This window comes from Ascaphus truei, chromosome 4, assembly GCF_040206685.1.
Source record: "Ascaphus truei isolate aAscTru1 chromosome 4, aAscTru1.hap1, whole genome shotgun sequence".
NCBI classification, from domain to species: Eukaryota; Metazoa; Chordata; class Amphibia; order Anura; family Ascaphidae; genus Ascaphus; species Ascaphus truei.
The window spans coordinates 325,326,818-325,351,856 of NC_134486.1; the positions used below are offsets into that span (position 1 = coordinate 325,326,818).

At 39.2% G+C, this 25,039-nt stretch overlaps 1 protein-coding gene across 2 annotated transcripts in view; it reads right to left on the reverse strand.

Annotated features, from left to right (window-relative positions):
* Positions 1-673: 673 nt before the first annotated feature.
* The window catches only part of LOC142493648 (CD109 antigen-like), a 181,266-nt gene continuing 156,900 nt past the window's right edge, over positions 674-25,039 (reverse strand). For both annotated transcript variants that reach the window (XM_075598012.1, XM_075598011.1), the window contains 9 exons: positions 22,526-22,757; positions 21,083-21,254; positions 9,884-10,071; positions 8,341-8,496; positions 8,178-8,243; positions 7,774-7,904; positions 6,866-7,010; positions 3,554-3,656; positions 674-1,242 (listed from right to left, as the gene is read on the reverse strand). In XM_075598012.1, coding sequence (XP_075454127.1) covers positions 1,058-1,242; positions 3,554-3,656; positions 6,866-7,010; positions 7,774-7,904; positions 8,178-8,243; positions 8,341-8,496; positions 9,884-10,071; positions 21,083-21,254; positions 22,526-22,757 — 1,378 coding nt within the window. In that variant the 3' untranslated portion in view covers positions 674-1,057. The remainder of the gene's footprint in view (positions 1,243-3,553; positions 3,657-6,865; positions 7,011-7,773; positions 7,905-8,177; positions 8,244-8,340; positions 8,497-9,883; positions 10,072-21,082; positions 21,255-22,525; positions 22,758-25,039) is intronic.

The following is a 25,039-nucleotide window of genomic DNA, read 5'->3' on the forward strand; positions in this document are numbered from 1 at the left end:
TTACCACCCCATCTCCCTCCCAATCTATTTTAATTACATTTTGTTATATATATTGATATTCATGCATGTAGACTTTATTTTAATTAGATATCCAATAAATGTTATGTTTTAATAGTCCCAGAGTGCATCCATTAATGAGCTCCTAGTTAGAGAGAAGTGGTGTTAACACACCTCTGTCTCTAATTTTTGACAATAAATATCAAAAAATGCTAAATGAGCCACTAAGCTCATATAAAACTGTACCTTATGAAAGGGCACCGCGCTATTATGTAGCATATCACAGTGAACTGAACATGTAAAATATTTTTGGGGAGTTGATTACACTGGATACAAAAACTTTAGACTATTAAGATGTAGTTTAATTATGTAAGATACTATTAAAGTAATAGTTGGAAGAATAAGGTGGAACAATGGGTTGCAGATGCCAAATGCAGTTTCTCCACGTGGAGGGATCATTACCTGAGAGTAACACTCCATAACAACTCTATTTTTAGCTCTGTGATACATATATATTTGATGAATATACAAATTATTGTTGATGGTAATAAATTAATTTGCTGAAAAAAGGCAATAGATTAAGATGGTCTTACTCCACACTGGGTGGCAGACTATAAAATAACTTCCATGCTCACATGCAGCAGAAAGTGAACCCAGTAAACAGACGGCAGAAAATACATATTTATTGAGCATTTTCAATACATATTTTTGTTATGCCCTCTATGATCACATCACTCTCATTGGGCACATGTGAATAGATTAATGGTATTGCAATATTGTTGTGGCACATGCATATTTAGCATATTATAATTTATACATATTTTTAATTAAAATACTCCTAATACTGTACTTATAAGCATAAATATATGTAACATATACTAAAATCAACATTATGTGTTGACATTGAATTTTCAGCTGCCTAATTTACATTTTTTTTAATTAAACCTCATAAATACATACTGTAAATAGATTATAATCACTTGCTACATTTGTTTTTACCTAATGCCAACAATTAATGGTATTTTCCATGCAGGAAAATAATCTGTGAAATAGATTAGTGCTACAAAAGATAATATATCAAGATTACACAGAACCAAATCATGAAGACTCTTGGAGAGCTAGCTCTAGTGGTTTGATTTTTTATAGGCACATTGGATTTACACAGAGTACAGTTCATGCCACAGAAATCACAAGAGGAGATCGTTCTCATTGTCATTGAATTGTATGTTCTTGTTGCTGTGTTTCCTGAAACAAAACAAAATTTACATTAAAATGTGCAAACAATTTTTTTATTATTGTAAAAGATCAGTAATAACATGACACTAAGAAAATCACAAACTGTTTCTAGGCAGAGGCTACAGATTCTGCCAACCGAAAATACTCCTGTTAAATCCATGGTTCCTATATAGGCCAAGAAAACCTACAACCTGAATAATAGCCAGGTAATAGAAATCAATTTCTATGTTTTTTTTATGAGTACAGGACAGAGTGACAAAATACAAATTGTACTTCTACATTTCCAAATTGCCCCATCATTAGCTGACAACAAACTCCTTTGTGTTTAGATATGGAATTCCAATTCATTAAATGTGTTCAAAATCTTACATAGTGATAACATATCATTAAGTTAATTAGCAGTTCAGATAATAACATCTACATGATTATACTGTAGTATGTCTCATCACATTTATAAATACATACATATTTATTTTAAGTGTATTATCTTTCATATATCAGACAATTGAACCCAAATATCTCACACCTATGTATATAAAATTATTTCCTTTAAATGCAAATATTGAATTCTACTATACCGATAACACTTTTATATTTGGGGTTCTCTTTTATTCAATAGAGTAATAAGGATTGCGTACATCATCGTGAATAGTGATGGGCAAACTGTCCCAATTCACTTCAAGAAATGTCTCGCTTTTATTGCAAATATTCACATTTCTATGTTTGAAAAGATATTCACTTATATTGGCCAACTGTGTTTGCAAAATATTACCAAAAGATGGGACATCAGTGGACCTTTCTAATGTATTAAAAGATATTTTGTGGCCAGCAGCGAATGTCCAACAAATTCACAATATTGTGCATAAGTTTTATCCATGTTTAATCATGAACAATAGGTTCTTTAACATCACATATGGCTTATGTAGTATTCCCAAACTGGCAAATGGTGAAAACATACTTTGAGCAGTATACTGTATGGCAATATCACCCTAAAAATACCCCCACAAGAAGGTAAAGTGCTTTGTACAGGAATGAGCATTCAATGTGAAGTAGAGTTCAAAACTAAGTACACTGTGACAGTGGTGCTAGCCATCAGCTGGTTTAGCTCATACTGCTAAAGCTATTTTCTTGAATAACAGAGGCTGTGTGGGTTCAACTCTGGATCCTATTGGTTCTGACACCATAATGCATTCCTCATAAGGGGCTTGTCAACCGAATAACACTGTGTGCTCTGGGAAGACAGTGGAATCACTTCCTGTAGTTTTATTTATTTATAGTTATTTATTAAAATAAAGTATTTAAATTCAGTCTGTGTCTGGCACTATGGCAGATAGCACACTGAATATTTATTTATTTTTTTGTTACTTAAATTTTTTATTACTAATTTTTTCAAAAGTAAAAAAGGGGTACAAAAAGAAAAAAGGGAAGGAAAAAATACAATGGTACAATGTTGTAAATAATCTGATGATTTCACATTAGGAAGGGAGGGCACACTGAATATTTTTATCCCTGTTCTGTTATACCGTAACCACCTTTGCTCATATTTGTTATGTAGCACAAAAAGAGTGCATATACCTGTAGTAGCTCCCTCTCGCTGGCATCCTTTAAAAGCAGACTGCTTCCACTTCCCGGTTGACAGTTTAAAGTTCCTTATGGAGCACACCTGAGATACCTGTGAGATATGCTAATAGCTATATTAGCTACATGTGTGAGCAGCGAGCAGCTGAAAAGTATGATGTGACTGCTACCCATCAGCTGGTCTAGGTCACACTACTAGAGCGGCATCTTAGAAAAGCAGTCGTTGTGGGCTCTAGTCCGGTTAGGTCTGACACCATTCCATTCACTGGGTGCCTTAGGCTTATCAACTCTAAATAGTTGGTATGGCAATCCTTTTAGGAAGAGTGGGATGGGACTCATTTAAATATGCTTTGCATAGCCATTAGTATATCTCACACAACTAAATCCAGTCTTTATCTATCTTGTCAAATTAATCTGAGTGTGGATTTTTAACAATCCGGCATCGGCTTTCAGATTAAATATGAAATTAGAGTTCAGATTCTAAAAAATCCATTCAGATTGTATTCAATGACGGCTTTTAATGGATTTTTAGTTCCCAATCCGAAGATACATTTGGTGGGGGGACGGATTTGGTGAAAAGTATCCGCAGAATTCTGGGAAACAGATTTGGACTGGTTCGTCTATCTCTACTCATAACAACATTAAGGTAGGCTGGTAAAACAGTTTTTGGTGCATTTTAAAGTAACTAGTAACTCCAAATTCCATCTTAAACTCAAGGTACATTTTTGCTATCAGCACTTACTTGGGTTATAGTAATCAGAAATAGTGATCACCGCATCTTGAGAACCTGCTACTTTTGCATTTCGAACCATAGGAATAGTTACACAAACCTCTGTTGCATTCATCTAAAAAGTAAGAAAAAACACATGATGGGCAAAACATTATACTTTAAAATTGTATTTATTTATAAAAATGTTTTACCAGGAAGTAATACATTGAGAGTTACCTCTCGTTTTCAAGTATGTCCTGGACATAGTTAATATGACAAATAATACATGGTTACAAATAGTTACATAAATGAACAGGGTATACATTATATACAATACATTGCATGCACAGTTAGAGAAGATGTATATTATAGGCTTATGTAACAGTTACAGACCAGATTAAAATGTGAGACAGCCTTAGTTTTGAAAGAACTTAAACTGGTGGTGGATGTGAGAGTCTCCGGTAGGTTGTTCCAGTTTTGGGGTGCATGGTAAGAGAAGGAGGAATCTGAACATTACTCAAATATGACTCGCATCATATGCTATGAAATGAATCGATCTGCCAGATCTCCTTTAGTCCTTCAATGCTAATTATCACCATATTTTCCAGTTGTTGTTTTTTTTGCTTTGAGTTCATGATACAGTAGAGGCAACGTTTATTCTAACATTTGCCGTAAACTAGCCGGGTTACATTCTGGGTATGTGCTGGGTATGTTCTGGGCTAGTTTGAGGCACGTTTAAGGTATTTCTGCATTGACTAACGACCCAAAGGATTAACACAGCAGGGATCCCTGGCAGTACAATTCAGTTTGAATGGGACTGCCAGGGACCCCCGCTGTTAATCTGATAGGCCATTAATCAATGCAGAAATGCTGGGGCTAGTTTAAGGAAAGTTTAAGGCATGTATTCAGAATGTACCTGGGTGTTTCCTGGGTTTTTTGGGGAATTGCCACTGTTTTTTGTTCGAATAAGAGTTGCCTCTACTGTACCACATCAAGGTTTGAATTTTGGAAAGTATATTTTGTATCAATTTAAAAAGTGAACATTCATACAGTAGCAGTCAATTGATGTTAGTCGAATAAAAAAATGGTTACAAGGACAGTACTCTAGGGCAAAAAATACCAAAATGTATATGTACAAAGGATTTGATTCACTATTGGTGAAAACTACAGATGTAGCCATTTTTATCCTACTGACAATGCAGAATATGACAGAGTTTCCATTGGATACAATTGGGGGTGATAACGTAGAATATCACAACATATCGCCACAGAGGTTAAAATAACCCTGCAGTGATACCATGCTGTGCTCCATCAATAACATTTCCCACAAAATAATTCTGTTCTTGAAATTTAGAGAGAAGATTTTCAAAAGCTGTGATCTCAAAAGTTACATATGCATTTTATGTAAGTATTACTTGTTTAATATATACTAATTTTACTGCCTACAAAATACTGAATGTGACTTCTGTTTGATCTTTGTTGCTATTCAATTTGGTGGAGGTGGAATAAGAGATATAATTTAGGAGGAACAGGAAAACATTAATATTAAGTGTCGCAAAGGGATGTTTTTGGCGAACATAAATCCCATATATTTGGTATATACTACAAAGGAATGTTTCTCCAGGCCAAGAAAAGGGAGAAAATGCATCAAAATTGTCCACCAAGTCAACCTTAAAAAGTCTGATATAGTGTTAGCGCAGATTTAAGTTATTATGTATCAAACAAAAATGCATTTGATGCAACACAGATGTTTCATTATATACAGTAGATTACCAAAATGCACTATTTTCATAGCATAATATTACATTAATAACTAATATTTACGAACACTAGTTCTAAATAAAAAATATACATTATTCTGTTTTAAATTGTATCAATGGAATGCGCCAAAGGTCATTTCAAACAACGAATTATACAGCATATGTATAAAGCCTCCATGCATAAAATGCATATTTTATGAAGGTTTGTACTACTTTTATGGCGAGATATGTGTTACCTCGCTCAAACCCCCCCAAAAATAATAAGGTCGCGTGCTGCCAGGGAGTGAGTAGAATATATCGAATGAAGTGTACAGGGTACACAGAAAGATCCCAAATAAAAGCGCAACGCAGACCAGAGTAGTATAAGATTATGGTCCAAATGTGCGACTAAACAAACATTTAAAATATTTTTATTACAAATAAATGGATAAAAAAGTGAATCCTCCTAAATCTCTAAAATCAGAGAGATGCTAGCCTAGATTAATAGCATGAGTATATCTGCTATAATAGGATAGTAGCCTAGTTTATCCAGAACAAAAACTAGGCTACTATCCTATTATAGCAGATATACTCATGCTATTAATCTAGGTCTTACTGGTCCTATACACACTAGAGGTAGAGGCTAGCATCTCTCTGATTTGAGAGATTTAGGAGGATTCACATTTTTATCCATTTATTTGTAATAAAAATATTTTAAATGTTTGTTTAGTCGCACATTTGGACCATGATCTAATACTACTCTGGTCTGCGGTGCGCTATTATTTGGGATCTTTCTGTGTACCCTGTACACTTCATTCGATATATTGTACTACTTTTAGCAACAACACTTTAATGCACAAAACAATTAAACATTATCTAAGTACAAAGGCCCTTTTATCTTATTGCACCACACTGTTTTTATGTTCTTTTCCTTGTATCTGTTTAAAATGTAAAGAACACTTCCTTATATTAAAGACAGCATCTTAACCAAGAAGGTAGACGCAATGATGCAGCAAAGTGGCTTCATTCATTGTTTCTAACGGATGCAAAATGAAAAGAGCCTTCAGTTCAAAATTGCTTTTATCCCTGAAAACTGTTGAAAAATAATTGAAGTTAGTTACAAATATTAACAAATTGAAGAGTGGGTACTATTTGCAAATAAACCTTTAAGTTTTTAATCTTACCCTCCACTAACCTGTATTTTTTCTGTGAATTGTACTCTGCTTCGCGCTCATCACTACTCTGAATTTTCTGCGGCATTAGATCCTCATAGGCAAATCATGTACATACAAAACATTTATCTTCTCTAAAGCTTATTCCCTCTTCCCTACTCAGACCGTCTCACCCCTCAAACACCTAAGATGGGCTAAAATTATTCTGCTTTCCTTCATTAAAAATTCCTTTTTCGTTGGTTTAACACTATTCTGTTCATTACTAAACAACATCCTTTTTCTTCCCTCATCAATGCTCACTGATATAAGTTTGGAAATTTCCCAAAAATAAAATACATTCTAGATTTTGCTTATTTAGAAATGACAAAATGCTTGTTATTACAATATTGTTATACTGTTTCTTTTGTTGTTATTTCAAGAAGCGTAAAACTTACCGAATCAAAGTAAAGGTATACTTTGTCATCTTTTTGTTCCACCATTTTAAGTAACCCACTTATGGGAATTCCCTCTGGGTGCAGTGTGAATCCACTAAGAAGTCCAACGTCTAACAGAACCATGCCACTCTGACCTCCCGGGTGGCTATTACAAGAAAAAAATAATGTGCAGTAAGTAAGCGGTTTAGATGCTTCATCAGCAAGTATTTAAACTACTGTAGCTGAGAGAGATTATTACATAAGTCAGGATACATCAAACTGCCATACTGGGTGGGGTATGTGAGAAATATGTGTTGTTAGGAAATTAATAATATTTTTTTTTACGTCTGTGTGCACAAATACTTGTACTGTAGTTTGGTGAATAAAATTCCAGATCTCATTGCAAGAAAAACAAATACAGAATATAGGATTCATTCCACTACAGTGGAAAGGGGCATAGGAGTAGAGATGGGCGAACCAGTCCAAATCCATTTTCCAGAGTTTTCCATTAAAAATCCATTTCACGGTGTAAAATTCGCCGACTAATTTGTTAGAGTTGAAATCTGCGCGGATTAATCCAAAACCGCCATTGGACACAATCCATTTTAACAATCCATTTACGGATTCCACAATCCGCTGACGGATTTGAAGAATCCAATACACGGATTCATGAATCCACAGATTGGATTCTTAAAATCCATCAGAGGATTGCGGAATCTGCGGATGGATTGTCGGTATCTGCAAACCAAAGGAACCAGCTAATCCAAGGCGGATAAAAATCCGCAAAAAAATTTGCCCATCTCTCTATATGGGAGACATTATTATAGCTGACTAAAAGTAGGCATAGAATGCACCCTAATAATATGGAAAGCCAGCAGGATGCTGGGGTGTATAAGAAAAAGTATTAGCAGCAGGAAGATATTGTTTACCTTGTGCATACATTTACAGACAGTCTTTCAATGTTGTTTTCTTTTACTGTGACATCTAATTGAAATTCTTCCGGGATCAGTACATTTCTTTTACGCCTGGAGGATGGTTGTTCGTTATACATGATATTAAGCTGTAGTATAAAATGAATAAATGTCAGTGCAAATAATGTAATTTATTTCCATTACACAGAGCTGAAATGTGAGATATAGTGCCACTGACATTCTCACACGCTCTTCAGAATTTGTATGGAAATGAAGACATGGAAGGTTATTAAAGGATTTGTTAAACCAAATACAGAGAGGATACTGTAAGTGTTCATGGGAAAAAAGATGTGCAGAAAACAGTAAAGGCTTTATATTTCCGGCATATATGCTATTTACTGTAGAATGTATTTAGAACGCACCTGGAAAATAGCTAATCCTCTTCCTACTGCAGAAACATTGATTGAGAGAGGCTGGGAAACTTTAATCTAAAATTCAAAAATAGACAACAATTATACTGTGATTCATTGTTTTTTTTTTTTTTTTGTAATTCAGAACAGCAGCAATACAACTTGAGATTTGTACCTGTTGACTTTGTAGCACCAAAAGATTTTCAGGGTTGATCTGAAAGGTTTTTGGTACAAATGAACCTGGCCCAGTAACCTTCACTGTTAAAGCAGTGTCAGCAGTAGAAGCAACTGCGGCAAACTGGGATAAAGCCTGCAGAGCCATTATGGTATCCTGTGGAAAGCAAAGAATAGATTACATGGTCAAGGGATTAGGCCCGTCTTTTTGTAAGGGCAAATGTATTTATATAAAATCTGTAATAAATAATTATAGATAAAAATAGTAGAAAAGGCATATGCGGTATCCACATCCAATTAGTATTTCAACACCATTCCTGATAATGTCATAATTACTATATGAAATGTTTGTTGATCCCAAACCAAAAAAATGCCTTGCCTAAAAAAGTAAACCCAAGTGATTTAGATAGGCGCTTTAAACACAGTGCTAAAACAATATGTGATATAATCTTTATGATAAATAATTAAAGGTGCTCAAATGTTAAATAATTGATTCTGATGTAAGGTGAAAAAATAAAGTCTAAACCTCCGATGGGAATTGTAATGGATCCCCTAATGCAAATAGACACATCCAGGATTCCGAGGGAGCATATACAGTATATCAGGAACACCCCAAGAAAAGAAGGAAAAAATATCTAGTGCACTTCTGCCACACAAATGGATAATGAAATGGAAAAAATCTTGGCCGGTGTTTTCTGACGAAGCTGACTGAGATCAGCGAAAAGCGTAGAGCCTGCAAGTGTGAGCTGTGAGATCAAGCCGAGAGGATCAGCTGTTGTACACCTGTCCCCTTCCCTGCGAATCCGGAAGCAGTGAAGACACCGGCGGAAGTGACGTAAGACCCCATCCGAAGTCATCAAGCTACGGGAGAAACTCAAGACAGACGGCTTCTAACTATAACTCAACGGCGCGAGATCATCTCAAGCTTACCTTCTAACTTGATGTGCCTGTTTTGAATGTACATCATGTGAGTACATAAATTGTTGCTATTTTATTATTCTTGATAAACGTTTAACGGGTCTGCACTAGTGGCTCTCTCCGGTTGTCTCTCTTCTCCCTGAGATTCACCACGACCGAATATCTACCAGAGAAGCTGCTGTTTAGCCTCCTGATACTGCTGGTTTATATCCTACGTCCTGTAAGTAGGTGCTTCATACGAGCCAAGATTTGTTCCATTTCATTATCCATTTGTGTGGAAGAAGTGCACTAGATATTTGTTCCTTCTTTTCTTGGGGTGTTCCTGATATATATGCTCCCTCTAAATCCTGTACGTGTCTACTTGCCTAAAAAAGTGCCAAAATTCAGTTCCCTTGCAAAGATAGCCATGATTAGGAGAGTTTGAAAATATAACAATTCCAAATTATACCTTTATTCTTTTTTCTGTTTAATATAAAACTTTATTAAATCACCAAAATATTTTAAGAACTGGGTCAAATACTATGGACTCCTCTGTTTAGGAAATCAAAACCCTACACAAGTGAGTAAGCGCAAAGTTTTACAAGTACTGTAGTTAAGAGAGTAACGTTAGTGGAAAGATTTGTAACCTGAGTTGATGAATATCCCCCAAGATGGTTCCTCTGTTGGCTAAGCCATTTCATGATAGGAATTCCTTGAGGGATCATGTTTTGTTTGTAGTGGGAAAGCAGTGCATAAGATGCGGTCTCAATATCTCTTGATTGTGGCTGCCAGTAGTATGGCATTACAGAGGGCGAAGACCAATACTTTGCTCCGCCTAATGAAATGAAGAAAGGGGAATAGGAATATATGCCAGCTTTATTTTCAACAATTAATATCTGTAAGTACAACTCATTTTTTTTTCAGGCCCCCTCTGAGCTGGACTGCAGTACTGCAACAAATAATCACCCAGCTCACTAGGCCTGGATCCATAAAAGGGTGCTAAGCTGTAGCGTGCCTCTACTCCCATTTGAATGCACTAAAGGTATGCTAAATCTTCAAACTATTTTGTGGATCTGGGCCTAAACATATCCACATTTTAATCACCGAAAATACTTATTGTTTTTTACCAGCAAAAAATAACAATAATATTAACATTAATGCTACCAATATAATTCCAACTCAAGTTCAAGAACTTCCATACTTGTTATCTTGATTTAATTATAAGGCATGAAAATCCAGAGTCGTTCATCTTTTCTAAGGCACTAAAGGGTAGATCGACAGAGATCCTGTCATTTTCCCCTAATAAGATGTTCACGAAATTGGGAACGGACGTTATTTTTCTTATTAGTAATGGGTATCCTCAAAGCTAATAATATGCAAAATAACATCCGTTTGTCAAAGTAGTAGCGCTAGTAACTGTGATTTTCATTTCTCAGAGATACGTTCTCCAATACACTGCACATGTTCATTGGTTAAACTTTAAGGCATGTTATTAATGCAGCGCTATTAATGAAGATTTTCGTGGGCATTACCAAAAGCTAATACAAATATTGTTCTGATATTGAGAAAAGTAAATGTTTTAGATGTATTAACATTTTCACTTGATGGCATGGTATTAATGTAATAATGGACAAAATTGTAAGGGGTAAGTGGCCCCAATTAACCAGTGCTACAGAGCATATGTGACCCACAGTAATTGTAAAGTAAATGTTTTTAACTGCGTTTTAAACCGGATCACTTGGTGTGGTATTGCATGCTTGAGGCTATATGCATTAAACCCCTAGATGGCACAAGGTATAACAGAGGTGTGCAGAGTTGTAAGTAGGGAGTGTTTGGACCCCCCCTTGACCTCTGAAATTTCCCTGAATTGAATAATCTTGTATGCCTGGGGTGGCTCTCATTTAAGCAGCAGGTTTACTCACATGCGGTTTGAACGCCGGTTCTGTGTGCTCCATGGCTGACAAGGGATGCAGAGAAGGTGTACCTGTTCCGGTTTGGAAGGGGTGTTTCAGCGGGCACCACGAGGCAGAAAAAACGTAGCAACTGCTGGACTGTGCTGTGAAGTGTCCTTTATTGAAGCATGGTTAAAAAGAGGGGGGGAAAAGGATGCCCCTGCACCTCTAACGCGTTTCACCCAAGCATGGGCTTTTTCAAAGAGTAACATTACCCGTGTGCAGGCCTCTGATATACCGGATGTGAACCGGAAGTGACGTCACACAGCAAATGGGCTCTGAGTATGCTGCATGCTGTATGATAGACTGCCAGGCTCATGGCTTGAAGACACTCACATGTCACATGCGCATGTCACTGAAGCCCATGGGTGCCGGGTGAATGTCATTCAGCTATGACTCAGTATTCCATCATGCAGCCTGCTGTGTGTGTGGTGTAGGCTCACTGGCAGACAGGCACCATAGGTGGCGCACTTGCGCTATGTGTGAGTGTCTTCAAGCCATGAGTCTGGCAGTCTATCATACAGCATGCAGCATATAATCAGAGCCCATTTGCTGTGTGACGTCACTTCCGGTTCACATCCGGTATATCAGAGGCCTGCACACGGGTAATGTTACTCTTTGAAAAAGCCCATGCTTGGGTGAAACGCGTTAGAGGTGCAGGGGCATCCTTTTTCCCCCCTCTTTTTAACCATGCTTCAATAAAGGACACTTCACAGCACAGTCCAGCAGTTGCTACGTTTTTTTTGCCTCGTGGTGCCCGCTGAAACACCTCTTCCAAACCGGAACAGGTACACCTTTAATGTAATAATGACTGTATAAAGTATGTGTGTACAATAATATATATCCATACATACCTCAACAATATACAAAATTAGAAAATACTGTCGCTCTCCTATGTGTGGTTTGTTTATACATAAATGGGGTGCATACGGGAATAATTTACAATGAGAAAAGGAGAAAGGTTGACAAGGCAACCTAAAGAGACCTATGTGCACTCACAAAAAACATTAGAGGGCTCGGAAGTATTCAATCCTAGGGAATAATCCCTATATGGCCACTCACTGATATACGTGATAAAAACCTTTATTAAACATTGATGCAAGAATCTAATATCTAGGATAAAATTAACAGGGAGAAATCACAAAAGTGGAGATACCTATAAATCTTTGGCTGCCATGCAGCATATCTCTGTCCTCTACAAAGTGAAGGGACAGTACAGAAAGAGGAAGGAAGCACCAAACCAAATATAGTCTATTGGTCTTGTCACAGAAGTGTGTGGTATAATGGTCATATATATCTAAATACCTAAGTGTCAAGTATAGATCTAAAAACATATACTGTATATATACACACACACTATTATCAATGCCACCCTTGTATATTACAACTGTTGGATTTTCTTTGTGTGGAATCCAATCACCTGATAGGAAGCCTCAGTGTTAGTTGTACTGTAGCTGTTGCAAATATCATCTTATATTGCTGTACAGTTGGTAATAAATTGCTACATTCCATGCATATACCCCAGTTACACTGTGAAAAATGTTCATGTGTATAGCGAAACTGCAACATTAAGCATTGTCCTTAATCACACACTATCAGCAAAGTGTATACAGAGAGTAGAGTTCAGGGTTTCATACTGTTGTATTGTATCCTTAGCTTGTATGTGCAGTATATATGTCACTCATGCATAGGGTTATGGAAGTAATCACTGGACAATGTTTCCAGATAGATACGACCTGTTGTGACTGCTGTGCTTCAATATGACTCCTCTCACAGCTCCACTCCTGCGCTCCCTGATGATGTCAGTCTGGTGATGTCAGTAAAACCGATGTACGCTTCACGCCTGCAAGGCGCTTTGTCAAGGTATAGGGATTGGTATCTGTCCACAAAAGTGGCTTCTTAAAAAGAGAGAGTGAGCGGACCCTCGGCCGTCACCGGCCCCCTCCCCCCATACCTCCCTTTCCTCCCCCTCCCACCCCCCGCTTCTCCCTCCCCTTCCTCCCTACTGACCCAGTTTGGTTAGTGTTCTTATACTGTGCATAGCTGTTATACGCACGGGATGTTAACAACGCATGACACTACAATGGTTAACTGCTGTATTATCATTGTTTCTTGAAAAAGGGAGACCAAAAAGCGCACCAGCACAAACGGAGCAGGAAGAACCCAGGACAAAAAATGATTAAAAGGGCACTTTAATGTGACAAAAGACCCATCCAATGCAAAAAAGAACGCTGCGACGTTCGAAATGCATTGGATGGGTCTTTTGTCACATTAAAGTGCCCCTTTAATCATTTTTTGTCCTGGGTTCTTCCTGCTCCGTTTGTGCTGGTGCGCTTTTTGGTCTCCCTTTTCCCTGTATTGCATTGAGTAGCTGCACAGCCTGCCTGCCTGCCCTACCAGGATGTGAGTACTTGTATATTTTTCAGGGGAACCTGCCAATGAGACTGATGGTGAGTGGGTTGCATCACACACCACCTGTCTTCAGGAGGATAGTACCCATTATATGACACAATAGGTACTATATCAATTGTTAGTACCCTGGTACAGTGGTCTGGCTTATTATCATTTTGAGATATACCTGCATTTGAGCGCTTCAGCTATTTTCCATATTGTTTCTTGAAAACCAATGAAATTCAAGTTATAAAAAAAAAACACACAACACTGTGATGATTTCCATACTGCTCTGAATAGAAAGTGTATTAGTATGGTATAACTACATAGTCGGGCCTATAGTAATGTAGGAGTGTGTGGACCTTAATGTGACCGTCTCTAAGAGTCAAAACGGACACCAAGGAGTTTAAGACCCCACTGTATACCAAGATCCCCCCCTTTTTTTGTTTTGGTTGTCTCATAACACTGTAGACTCAGCACTACATATACTCTAGGCTACTACATGTGGATATGCTAAACTGTATAAATACATACCCACATATTAATAGAAGTAGTCTACAATGGTGTTGGAGTATCTTGCGTTATCTGCCTCTAGAGGTTACAGCGGACACTACAAGGTCACTAATAGCACCCGGAGTCGAAAGATCACCTCACTGCCACCTAGGTAATAGTACTCGGTACTGTGTGGTCAGGTGACATATACGAAACCTTTGGTAATGTAGGAGTATGTAAGCCTTGTCTTGTCTGCCTCTAGAAGTCAAAACTGGCAGTACAGAGTTAAGGACTCCACCAGCAAGTTAGTAGTAGGGTGTCTTACAAAAATGAGGTGTATATGTATCCCTCATTAAGGCCATTGGGTTGTAATGTTTGCAGAGTGAAAATCCATTGACACTCCTGCTGCATCAAATGTTTGTCCCAATTCCCTTTCCTAGGGCCCCATGGTATATGTTCAATTCCACAGAATGTAAGGAAACATGGATCACCATTGTGATGTTGATGGATGTGTCGTGCTATTGGGGTGTCCTGTTCATTCCTAATTGAACCCAGATGTTCGAGTAACCTTCCCTTTAAGGCTCTATGGGTTTTCCCCACATATCGCATACTACATCTGCATGTAATTAGATAAATCACTCCTGTGGTTTGGCAGTTGTTGAAGTTTTTCATGCCATGTACCCTGGGGATTACTGGATCTGGGAATTCTTTGGTGACTCTCATAAAGGGACATGCCCGACATCTGCCGCAAGGGTATGATCCAATTGGTTTCATACCACCCAGCTATGTCCTATTTCTTTTTACCATAAAGTGACTGTGAACCGGTCTATCTTTCAGGTTTCTGGCCCTTCTACAGGTCATAGTTGGTGTATCTTTCAAAACCTTCTGCAGGTCAGGGTAACTTCGTAAGATGTGCTAGTGTTTGTTAAAGATGTTACGCAACTCGCTCCACTGATTATTGAACGTTCCAATGTACCTTATGACTTTATCCTCTATTGTAGCCATGTGTTGCCTATCACTCAAAAGACTTGTCCTTGGTGTACCTTTTACCCTTATGTAAGCTTTGTGTACAGAGTTCTTGGTATATCCTCATTGTAGGAACCTAGAATTCATATCTACGGCCTGTTTTTTGTATTCTTGCATGGTTGAGCAATTTCTGCCTAGCCTCAAGAATTGGCCTGTAGGTATGTTCTTAATTATGTGTTGAGGATGATGGCTGTCTGCACATAAAAGGCTATTAGTGGAAGTAGTTTTCCTGTATATTGTTGTTGTCAATTTACCATCTACATGTTTGGAGATAGTTAGGTCTAGAAAGTTTAGTGTCGTCAGGCTCGCTTCAAACGTCAATTTCAGATTGTGATCGTTCCTGTTTAACAGGTTGATGAATTGATTAAGAAGTTCTCTAGTCCCCTTCCGTAGCATGACAATGTCATTGATATGCCGACCCCACCATTCGATATATCTGGGGTACTCTTACAGGGCATCGCTGAAGTCAACCGTTTCCTCCCACCATCCTAGATATAAATTGGCACAGGTGGGAGCGCAGGTGGTCCCCATTGCCGTGCCCTGGACTTGATGGCAAAATACTTGGTCAAATAGGAAATAATTCCTAGAGAGAATAAAGTCTAAAAGTTGTATAATGAAATCATTGTGAGCGTAACAACTTGTATCTCGTATTAAGAAATGTATCACAGTTCTCAGACCGACTGGATGTGGGATGCTGGTATACAGTCCCTCCACATCCAGTTCTACAAGAAGGGTATCTGGGCTGACTACTATGTCCTCCAGTCTGAGTAATGCATCCGTGGTGTCTCTTAAGAATGACGGCAAAGTATTAACAAAGGGACAGAACACAGTGACCACATATTAACTTGCATTTGCCGTTAAATTGCCAATTCCTGAGACAATGGGTCTCCCCGGGGGTGGCAATTTGTTTTTGTGTAATTTTGACAAGTGGTAAAATGTGGCAACTTGTGGACATTTCACCATGATGAAATCTAGTTCTTTTTTGGTGATCACCTTATTAGTCAACCCTTCTGTGAGGATGTGTAGTAGTTCTGTTTTAAACAATGGAGTGGGGTCTTCCTGTAATACCCAGTAGCTTTTAGTGTCTGATCGCAAACGTCTCTATTCTTGGGCATAATCATCTTTGTTAAGAATGACAACGTTTCCACCCTTATCTGAGGGCTTAATCTCAATAAAGGGGTCCTGTTCAAGGTCATAAAGTGCTCTGCGTTGTGCATATGACACATAGATTTCACAGATAGAACACATGTTTCATAGATTTGGAAGGTGATTCATAATCTCAGTCGTTACCATCTTCACAAAAACATCAACATTTGTACATGATTCAGAAAGAGGGGTGAAAGTGGATGGACTTTTTAAATCAGTGAAGGGGCCTTCACCTGGGGTCCTATCACTTTCCTCCAGTAGACCTCTCAATGCATCTATATTATCAAGCTCCATATCTGTGGGAGTCCCCTTTAAATAGTTATGTCTTCTCCTTTTAAAAAACTTATGGAGAAGCAGTTTGCGTGAGAATAAATTTAGATCTTTAATGCAGTCAAATCGGATAAGATCATTACACACACACACACACACACATTAGATGTCTTAATACAAAGTGCTCTCACTACATTAGGACATTTGAACAATGGATCACTGTGTAGTTCATGCTTTTAAATATCGTCCCCAACTAAGTGGAATGTAACTTCTGTATTAATTAATCAAGTACAATATTGGTACTGATGAATCCCAGCAGATATACACTTAAAAGCAGGGGCCATTACAAACTATATGGGAACAACCATGACAGGCTCACAATAGGTTAATACACGAGGTATGCGTATGAGCTATTCTGTCATGATTGTACCGCCCCTCTTCTCCGCAATTGTCCAGAATAGCTATGCACACCTCTATCAATGCGGTTAAGAAGCCACTGGAGTGGACGGATACCACTCCCTATACCTTGACAAAGCGCCTTGCGGGCGTGAAACATACGTCGGTTTTACTGACGTCACCAGAGTGACGTCATCAAGGAGCACAGGAGTGGATCTGTGAGAGGAGTCATATTGAAGCACAGCAGTCACAACAGGTCGTAACTATCTGGAAACATTGTCCAGTGATTACTTCCATAACCCTATGCATGAGTGACATATATACTGCACATACAAGCTAAGGATACAATACAACAGTATGAAACCCTGAACTCTACCCTCTGTATACACTTTGCTGATAGTGTGTGATTAAGGACAATGCTTAATGTTGCGGTTTCGCTATACACATGAACATTTTTCACAGTGTAACTGGGGTGCATGGATTGTAGCAATTTATTACCAACTGTACAGCAATATAAGATGATATTTGCAACAGCTACAACTAACACTGAGGCTTCCCATCAGGTGATTGGATTCCACACAAAGAAAATCCAACAGTTGTAATATACAACGTTGGCATTGATAATAGTGTGTGTGTGTATATATATCTTTTTAGATCTATACTTGACACTTAGGTATTTAGATATATATGACCATTATACCACACACTTCTGTGACAAGACCAATAGACTATGGGGCTCATGCAGAGAGCATAGATAAAGAAATAGCGCCATCTTGTGGCGAAAAAACTAGCCAGAAATCCTGAAACTCAGGAGAAAATGGCGCGATTTTTAAAAGTGCTTTCAGAGCTGTAAAACTCGCCAAATTCGTGGCGAGAACCTGAAACTCGCCATGCTAATATAGCGTGGTATTCCAGAAGCTCCGAATCGCTGGAACACTCCAATATGTGCATTAGTATGGCGAGTTTCAAATAGCCAGGAAAAGTTGGCAATTTGCAGTTTTTTGCCGAAATGAGTTAACGACGTTCTCTGCATAACACCTTCACTAACGGCAAATCTGTGGCTATTTTACAGCCATTTTAAACTTTTTTACCGTTCCTCTCTGCATAAGCCCCAGTATTTGGTTTGGTGCTTCCTTCCTCTTTCTGTACTGTCCCTTCACTTTGTAGAGGACAGAGATATGCTGCATGGCAGCCAAAGATTTATAGGTATCTCCACTTTTGTGATTTCTCCCTGTTAATTTTATCCTAGATATTAGATTCTTGCATCAATGTTTAATAAAGGGTTTTATCACGTATATCAGTGAGTGACCATATAGGGATTATTCCCTAGGATTGAATACTTCCGAGCCCTCTAATGTTTATTGTGAGTGCACATAGATCTCTTTAGGTTGCCTCGTCAACCTTTCTCCTTTTCTCATACCTCAACAATATAAATTAATTTAGAATGCGTATTAATGTAAAATTAAAATAAATGGAGGAAAGACACCCTCATTTATTTTAATTGTACATTAATAAAAAAGGAAATATTAATTTATATTGTTGAGGTATGTATGGCTATACATTATTGTACACCCATACTTGATACAGTCATTACTACATTATATACCATATTAGTTAACACACACACACACATCACTTTAATCACTAAAAACCATATCATGTGTTTCAGACATTTATACAGTATGATCCCTAATATACATCTTTGTACGACACATAACTTTTTGTAATTAAAGGCTTAAGTGCTATACTCATTACATTGCTTTTAGGCTATTCCCAGCAAAACTCAACGATGATCAGGGTTTGGATGTAGGCAACACCAGACTTTGGAAGGTGCTACATATCGGAGTGTTATTCCCATGCACTAACATGAACTCAGGATCTCCATTGTTAGGTAAACTGCTCATTACCATACGATTTGCATATGAGTAATAGCAGCTAAGAAAGAGAAATGTTTCTCCACACAGACAGAAAAAAACTAGAATACCAAATTACTTGCACTGTCTAGGTTCTGTGACTGTCACTGTCTAGGTTCTGTGACTGTCACTGTCTCTGTATGCTAGAGAGCTTGTAGTGTGTATACTCCAGCATGCAGGAGTTCAATACCTCTAGCTGCAGGTGCAGCTAAAAGGCAGCTACAGTGGGCAGGCAGCTGCCAGAGAGGGAGAGAAACTTTCTCCCCAACCAGGACGACACTGGCTAGTCTGGTCCCCCCACTTCCCCCCAGGCCTGCAGGGAGCAAGGGTCTGCTGAGACCAGCAGGGAATCACACCCAGGAAACCGAATGGCCACGGGCATGAGCAAACCACATGACACGGCAATGCTCCACAGAAACAATGTTCCAGACCTAATGAGGAAGCGGAGCTCGGACGTATCCAGAGGGATTGCCTGGACTCGCTTGGGACAAAGTTCCCCAACTGTCAGATAAGGACTTTAATATTATTCCCTGATATTCTATTGTATATTTTGGGGGCTGGTAACTGGCTTAACTGGCCAGCCAGGTAGCGTTATGCTGTGAGTTAGTCTCCCAAAGGGAGTAGGTTTTGACTTTATGTTTTTGAATCCTGATTTGGCCCTGTAAATAAACCCCGTTCAACGAATAGGTTTCCTGCCTTTAATACGGGACAAAAGACCTTGCAGCGTGACCGAGACATCACAGTACATATAAGTTGATAACTAGTAGTAATTAACAATACCAGCATAGAAATAACACCTCAGTATGTACTAGTGTGGACAATTTGATAATATCCCCTACAATAAAACAGTTGATATCAGATATGAAATACAATTAAAAAGAAAAAATGCACAGATGCGCACCAGGGATTAGATAAATGTTATTTATTAATAAAAATACACATATAAAACTGAGAGGATCCAACCCCTCCTCAGCTAAAGGGTTAAACTGCCCAGATACAGTGACCATACATATGGACTCTGAAAAATCGAAACCCTAAACAGCTAAACACACACAGTACACTAAAAATATATATTCAATGTAAAAAAAGGGAAAAAACAAAGAAAATAGCGCCAATCCAAGGTGATTCAAGTTAAAACCACCAGAGAGGACTATCATACCGCTGACAGGGGGAAACGAACACTCACACTGGTGCAGAAGTGGGAGTCCACGGATGACCGCATAGAATCCGGATCGCGGCACCGCAGAAGTTGAAAAACGCCACTTGTGTCTCAGGCAGGCTCCGTCTCAGCCTCTCAGCAAACACGCGCAGGATGACCTGTCGTGACCTCTACGCGTTTCGCACCACGTGACGAAGCACCTTTTTTTACATTGAATATATATTTTTAGTGTACTGTGTGTGTTTAGCTGTTTAGGGTTTCGAGTCCATATGTATGGTCACTGTATCTGGGCAGTTTAACCCTTTAGCTGAGGAGGGGTTGGATCCTCTCAGTTTTATATGTGTATTTTTATTAATAAATAACATTTATCTAATCCCTGGTGCGCATCTGTGCATTTTTTCTTTTCTGTCTTTCAGGGTGTCCTCCCCCCTTTTTAGGGGGGATCACCTTCTGAAGTGGGAGCATTTGGGGAGACGCTCCATGCACGTGCAGCAAAGGGATTTTCCATCTTGATTTCTGCAGCACGAGCGCTGAATATCCTTCTTTCTGCTTTCATGAAATAAAACTAACCTTTTATTAATACAATCAAATAAAATAATAGGCGTGAATAAAATCCCCAAACAATAATGAAAGTAAAAACCACAAAGAAGTAGCAAAATAGTTTCTAACACTCAAAGATACTATGGCTGATACTTATAAGTGTTCTCTGGATAGATACATGTGAGTAAGTCTAACGTCCATTCAAATGTATCGATTCGCTATGTTTTTGGTAAATGCGAGTACATCGCAACGCAATGGAACTTTGGGGATACACGTTATGGATATCGATATACGCTAAATGGAGGTAACGTATCATTAAAAAATTAAGGGACTTGTGAGGATCTACCCCTTAGTCACATAGCATATTCTATAACAGTTTTAAGAGATGAGCAGCACTGCCACGAAAATATGTGACTTTAATTAGGGTTTATTTCTAGAATCAGAACTGAATTATGAAGCTGTATAAGTGTGTAGCATCACATGTACTAAAAGCCACAGTAGCAGGTCTTTAATAGGGCTCATTAAGGTATCCTGATTAATACATATTTTCCATGTACTTACCAATACTGTCTGCTCTTGAATTCAGCTGGGCAAGGCCTGAGTTTGCTTTGGTGCTATTGGCCAGAGATAGGGCATATACCACAACTGACAAGGTGTAGTTACTGGAAATTCCTTCATCAAACCTACCCTCAAGATATTGTACAGCTTTAACAACTCTGGAAGCATAAATAGTCTAAAACAAAGTGTAAAAGGTATCATATATAATTAAAATGTGGGAAAATGAAGATAACATGGCATAATAATAGCATTATTCTGTACAAGCAATATATGATATTGAGCCACAATCTTAAACAATAGATCAAAAACTAAAATGTATATTTATTATCACAAAAGATTCCTGTACATCTTGGCTTAAGTGTGTATAAATTACCCAGTTTCTGTTACTTTTTAACCCTTTCCGGTCCAATGTCGGAATATATCCGACAAAATATTTTAGTAGTTGCGGTCCAATGTCGGATTTCCCCGGCATTCCCCTTGCACTTCTCCCAGCAGCCGCACTGACCCCCCTCCCTCTCCCCCCAGCCCAGCACCGATCCCCATCAGCAGCCCCGAACCCCAGCAACCTCACAGACCCCCCCCCCTGAGCCCCAATCCCCCCACCCCCCCAGCCCGGCACCGATCTCCATCAACAGCCCCGCCCCCCAGTGGCCTTACTGACCCCCTCTCCCACCCAGCCTGGCACCGATCCCCATCAGCAGCCCGCACCCCAGCAGCCTCACTGCCCCCCCCCCCAGCCCCACACCGATCCCCGCAGGCAGCCCCATGATGCCCCAGCAGTGGACACCGGAGGTAGGGTGGATAGGGGGGTGTGTGATTGTGCTGTGTGTGCTAAGTGTGTGCAGTGTGCTGTGAGTGTGTGCAGTGTGCTGTGAGTGTGTGCAGTGTGCTGTGAGTGTGTGCAGTGTGCTGTGAGTGTGTGGAGTGTGCTGTGAGTGTGTGGAGTGTGCAGTGTGCAGAGTGTGTGCAGTGTGTGCAGTGTGTGCAGTGTGTGCAGTGTGTGCTGTGTGTAAAAAAAAAAAGCTGTACGTGGTTTTTCTCCAAAAATTAAATTAGACCTGCTGGCGCACTTAGTGAAAATTAATTGGACCGCAAAGGGTTAATGTAATAACATTAAATTGCAGACATATTGCCTTATTTCCCAACCAACACAGTTACAGCTATCTAGAGAGATGTGAAACCAATAACAGAATGTTGTAGACGCAAACCTCATTAATGGTTTTAGATGGAAGTTATACATACAGTTTCGTGGTACAGTACTTCATAATGGAGACAAATACAATGTCTGAATCTAATGTTGGAAGCTAGACTAGGAGAGGGTCTAGACCACATGAAATTACTCTGAAAGGTGATATGGTTTTATTTTCCTATTGTATTGTATTGTAATTGACCTGATTTTGTCTGTAGATTGCTGACTGTAAAAGTCTATTTACATGTTTTACTTACCCTATATTGTTCATCTTCTAGGATGGAAGTCAGTATATATGCAGTCAGGGTGATAGGGCCATTCAGCCCACCCTGGAGGTTAGAATTAAAAACACGCCCGGGCTCATAGAATACGCCAGTGTTTGTATCCTGGTGCTGTACCAGCCAGTCTATTGTTTCTTGCAAAACGATTGGACTTATAAAAATAAATGGCCGAGCTTGAAGGAAACATCTAAGCACAAACGCTGAGAGCCTAGAGATGAAGAAAAAGTTAATTTATTACATAAAATGAATAATAAAGATGCAAAAAGATACACAATATCATAAACCTGATCTATCATTTACTGGGAGGGGAAGTTACATACTGTAGAAGCTAAGATATTGGCTTTAGAAGGTGAGCTCTGTTTCAATCTATGTCACTTCCTGTACTTCTGACCATGCACAAGTTTGTTTATCTTTGTGTGTGGTGGGAACTAAATGTAAAATCTTTGAGGCGGGTGCTTTGTGCTTGGAAAATGTCTATATCAATATTCCATTGAACATATCGCACTGTATAACCATGAATACAATTATACACTGAATGTATGCTTTCAAACCTTTTTCTTCAAAAAATATATTTTGCCTGTTTTGGTGAGACACAACAAAGCTTTGTTATTCATTTATACAGACGTAGCATGCGGTTTTATTCTCGTTAACATGATGCAATAACGCTACCACATTATTACCACATAATTTACCGTGAGGACCATTTAAAATAATAGTGACACATGCATTACCACTAATGCACGTGCTATGTAATTACATGTTGCTCCTTGTGTAACATTACCGGAGGTAAGAATGCCTGCTACATCTGTAGTTCTACTTAATCATGCATCAGGATAAAATTCCCCCTCAGCAGATTTTTACCTCAATTAGTTATTACTTTACATGGTTACAGATAGAGATGTGCAAAACTAAGGCTAAGGCCCCGCTGCAAACAGGCAGTGCGTGCAGAGCGCTATACATGCGATCTGCAGGCGGGGTTCTGAGGCGTGAGGGGGCGTGGCCAAAATGGGCTGTGTGGGCACGGCCATGACGAGGGGGCGGGGCCACGACGGACACCGGCCAAACTAAAATCATATGTTTATTTTCCCCCCTGACTCTCATACCATATATCCAAAAACAACAACGTATTTAAAAAGCCCTCACAGAGGAGAGAAAAGGGGGAGGGAGAAAGAGAAATCTTTGCACAAACACTTTCCCTCCCAAACAAGCCAGGCATTAATACAGGGTGTTTGCATAGGAAGTGGGTCTGCAGAGGGGAGAGTGAGAGCCTCCTGCATGCTGAGGGAGAGTGAAACAACACACGCACCCAGACTAGTTCCTGCTCAGTGAAGTGCCCCTCTGATTGACGCCGGCCAAACTAAAAAAAACACAACACATGGAGCTCAGCATTCACTCTTCTCTCTTCCTCTCTCTTCCTCTCTCTTCCTCTCTCTTCCTCTCTCTTCCTCTCTCTTCCTCTCTTCCTCCCGAATGAAACTGAGCTGGCCAAAAGAAAAAAAAAAACAACCCATGACACACACACAGCTCAACAGGCCGCATCACCGACCGCAGCGGGTCCTCAGCCTAATGCATGAATTCACAAAACATGTGAAATGTCCTTTTTAGTTGCAAAAAATTTAGTTGCAGTCAGAGCTCGCAAGCGATTCCTCAAGTATAAAGTCAATGTGCCTCATGTCCTGGAACAGGAATTCACATCTCTGCCATCTCTGTTTCACCCCCCTACCTTTCCTTTGCAGCTTCTGCCTGTCAGCTCCTCATTTCCAGCTGTACATATTTTGCTCTGTACACACACACAGTGCCTGTGTGTTAGACACAGTGTTGCAATCCCTACCTCTGTATGAAGCCAGTGAGTTGCTACAGCAACCTCTGAGATCTTGTCTCAGAATGGGCTATTCTGCCCTCCCCCCTGTCTTGCTGACAGTCTGTCCCTAGACTATTCCTGTTACCCAGATTCCCCCTTACTTCCTTTTCCTTCCTGACACTGGCTGAGTGAGTACGTTCCATGTTACACTCCACCCGGCAAGGCCTTATCCTTTTTAGCTGCCCTTAACTACAAAGCATCCACAGAGAAACACTCTCCCAACACAACATCACATCCACAAGTGCCTGTATTTACTGCTGCTTTCCTAATAAGAAAAGGGGGGGGGGGGAAGGAGAACACAAAATGGATGTGTCTCCTAAAAGAATTCACTATACTGCACTCCTACATTCCTTAAAATTTAACTTTTAATAAATTTACATAAAACATATGTTACCAAAACGTTGTGTATGGTGAATTAAAAATAAATTAAATTGACAATACCACGCATCCGTGTCAATTAATATACGTTGGAATGGTCTCAAACAACTAAATGTAGTTGAGACTGCAAGACAGAGGACGCTAATAGTCAGGGTATAAACCCCTCTGAGGCACCTATGTGACCAAGTGAGTATATATAGATATGGCCTACTCAGTGTGTGATTTTATAATAAAAATTCAGGAGTCCTGCT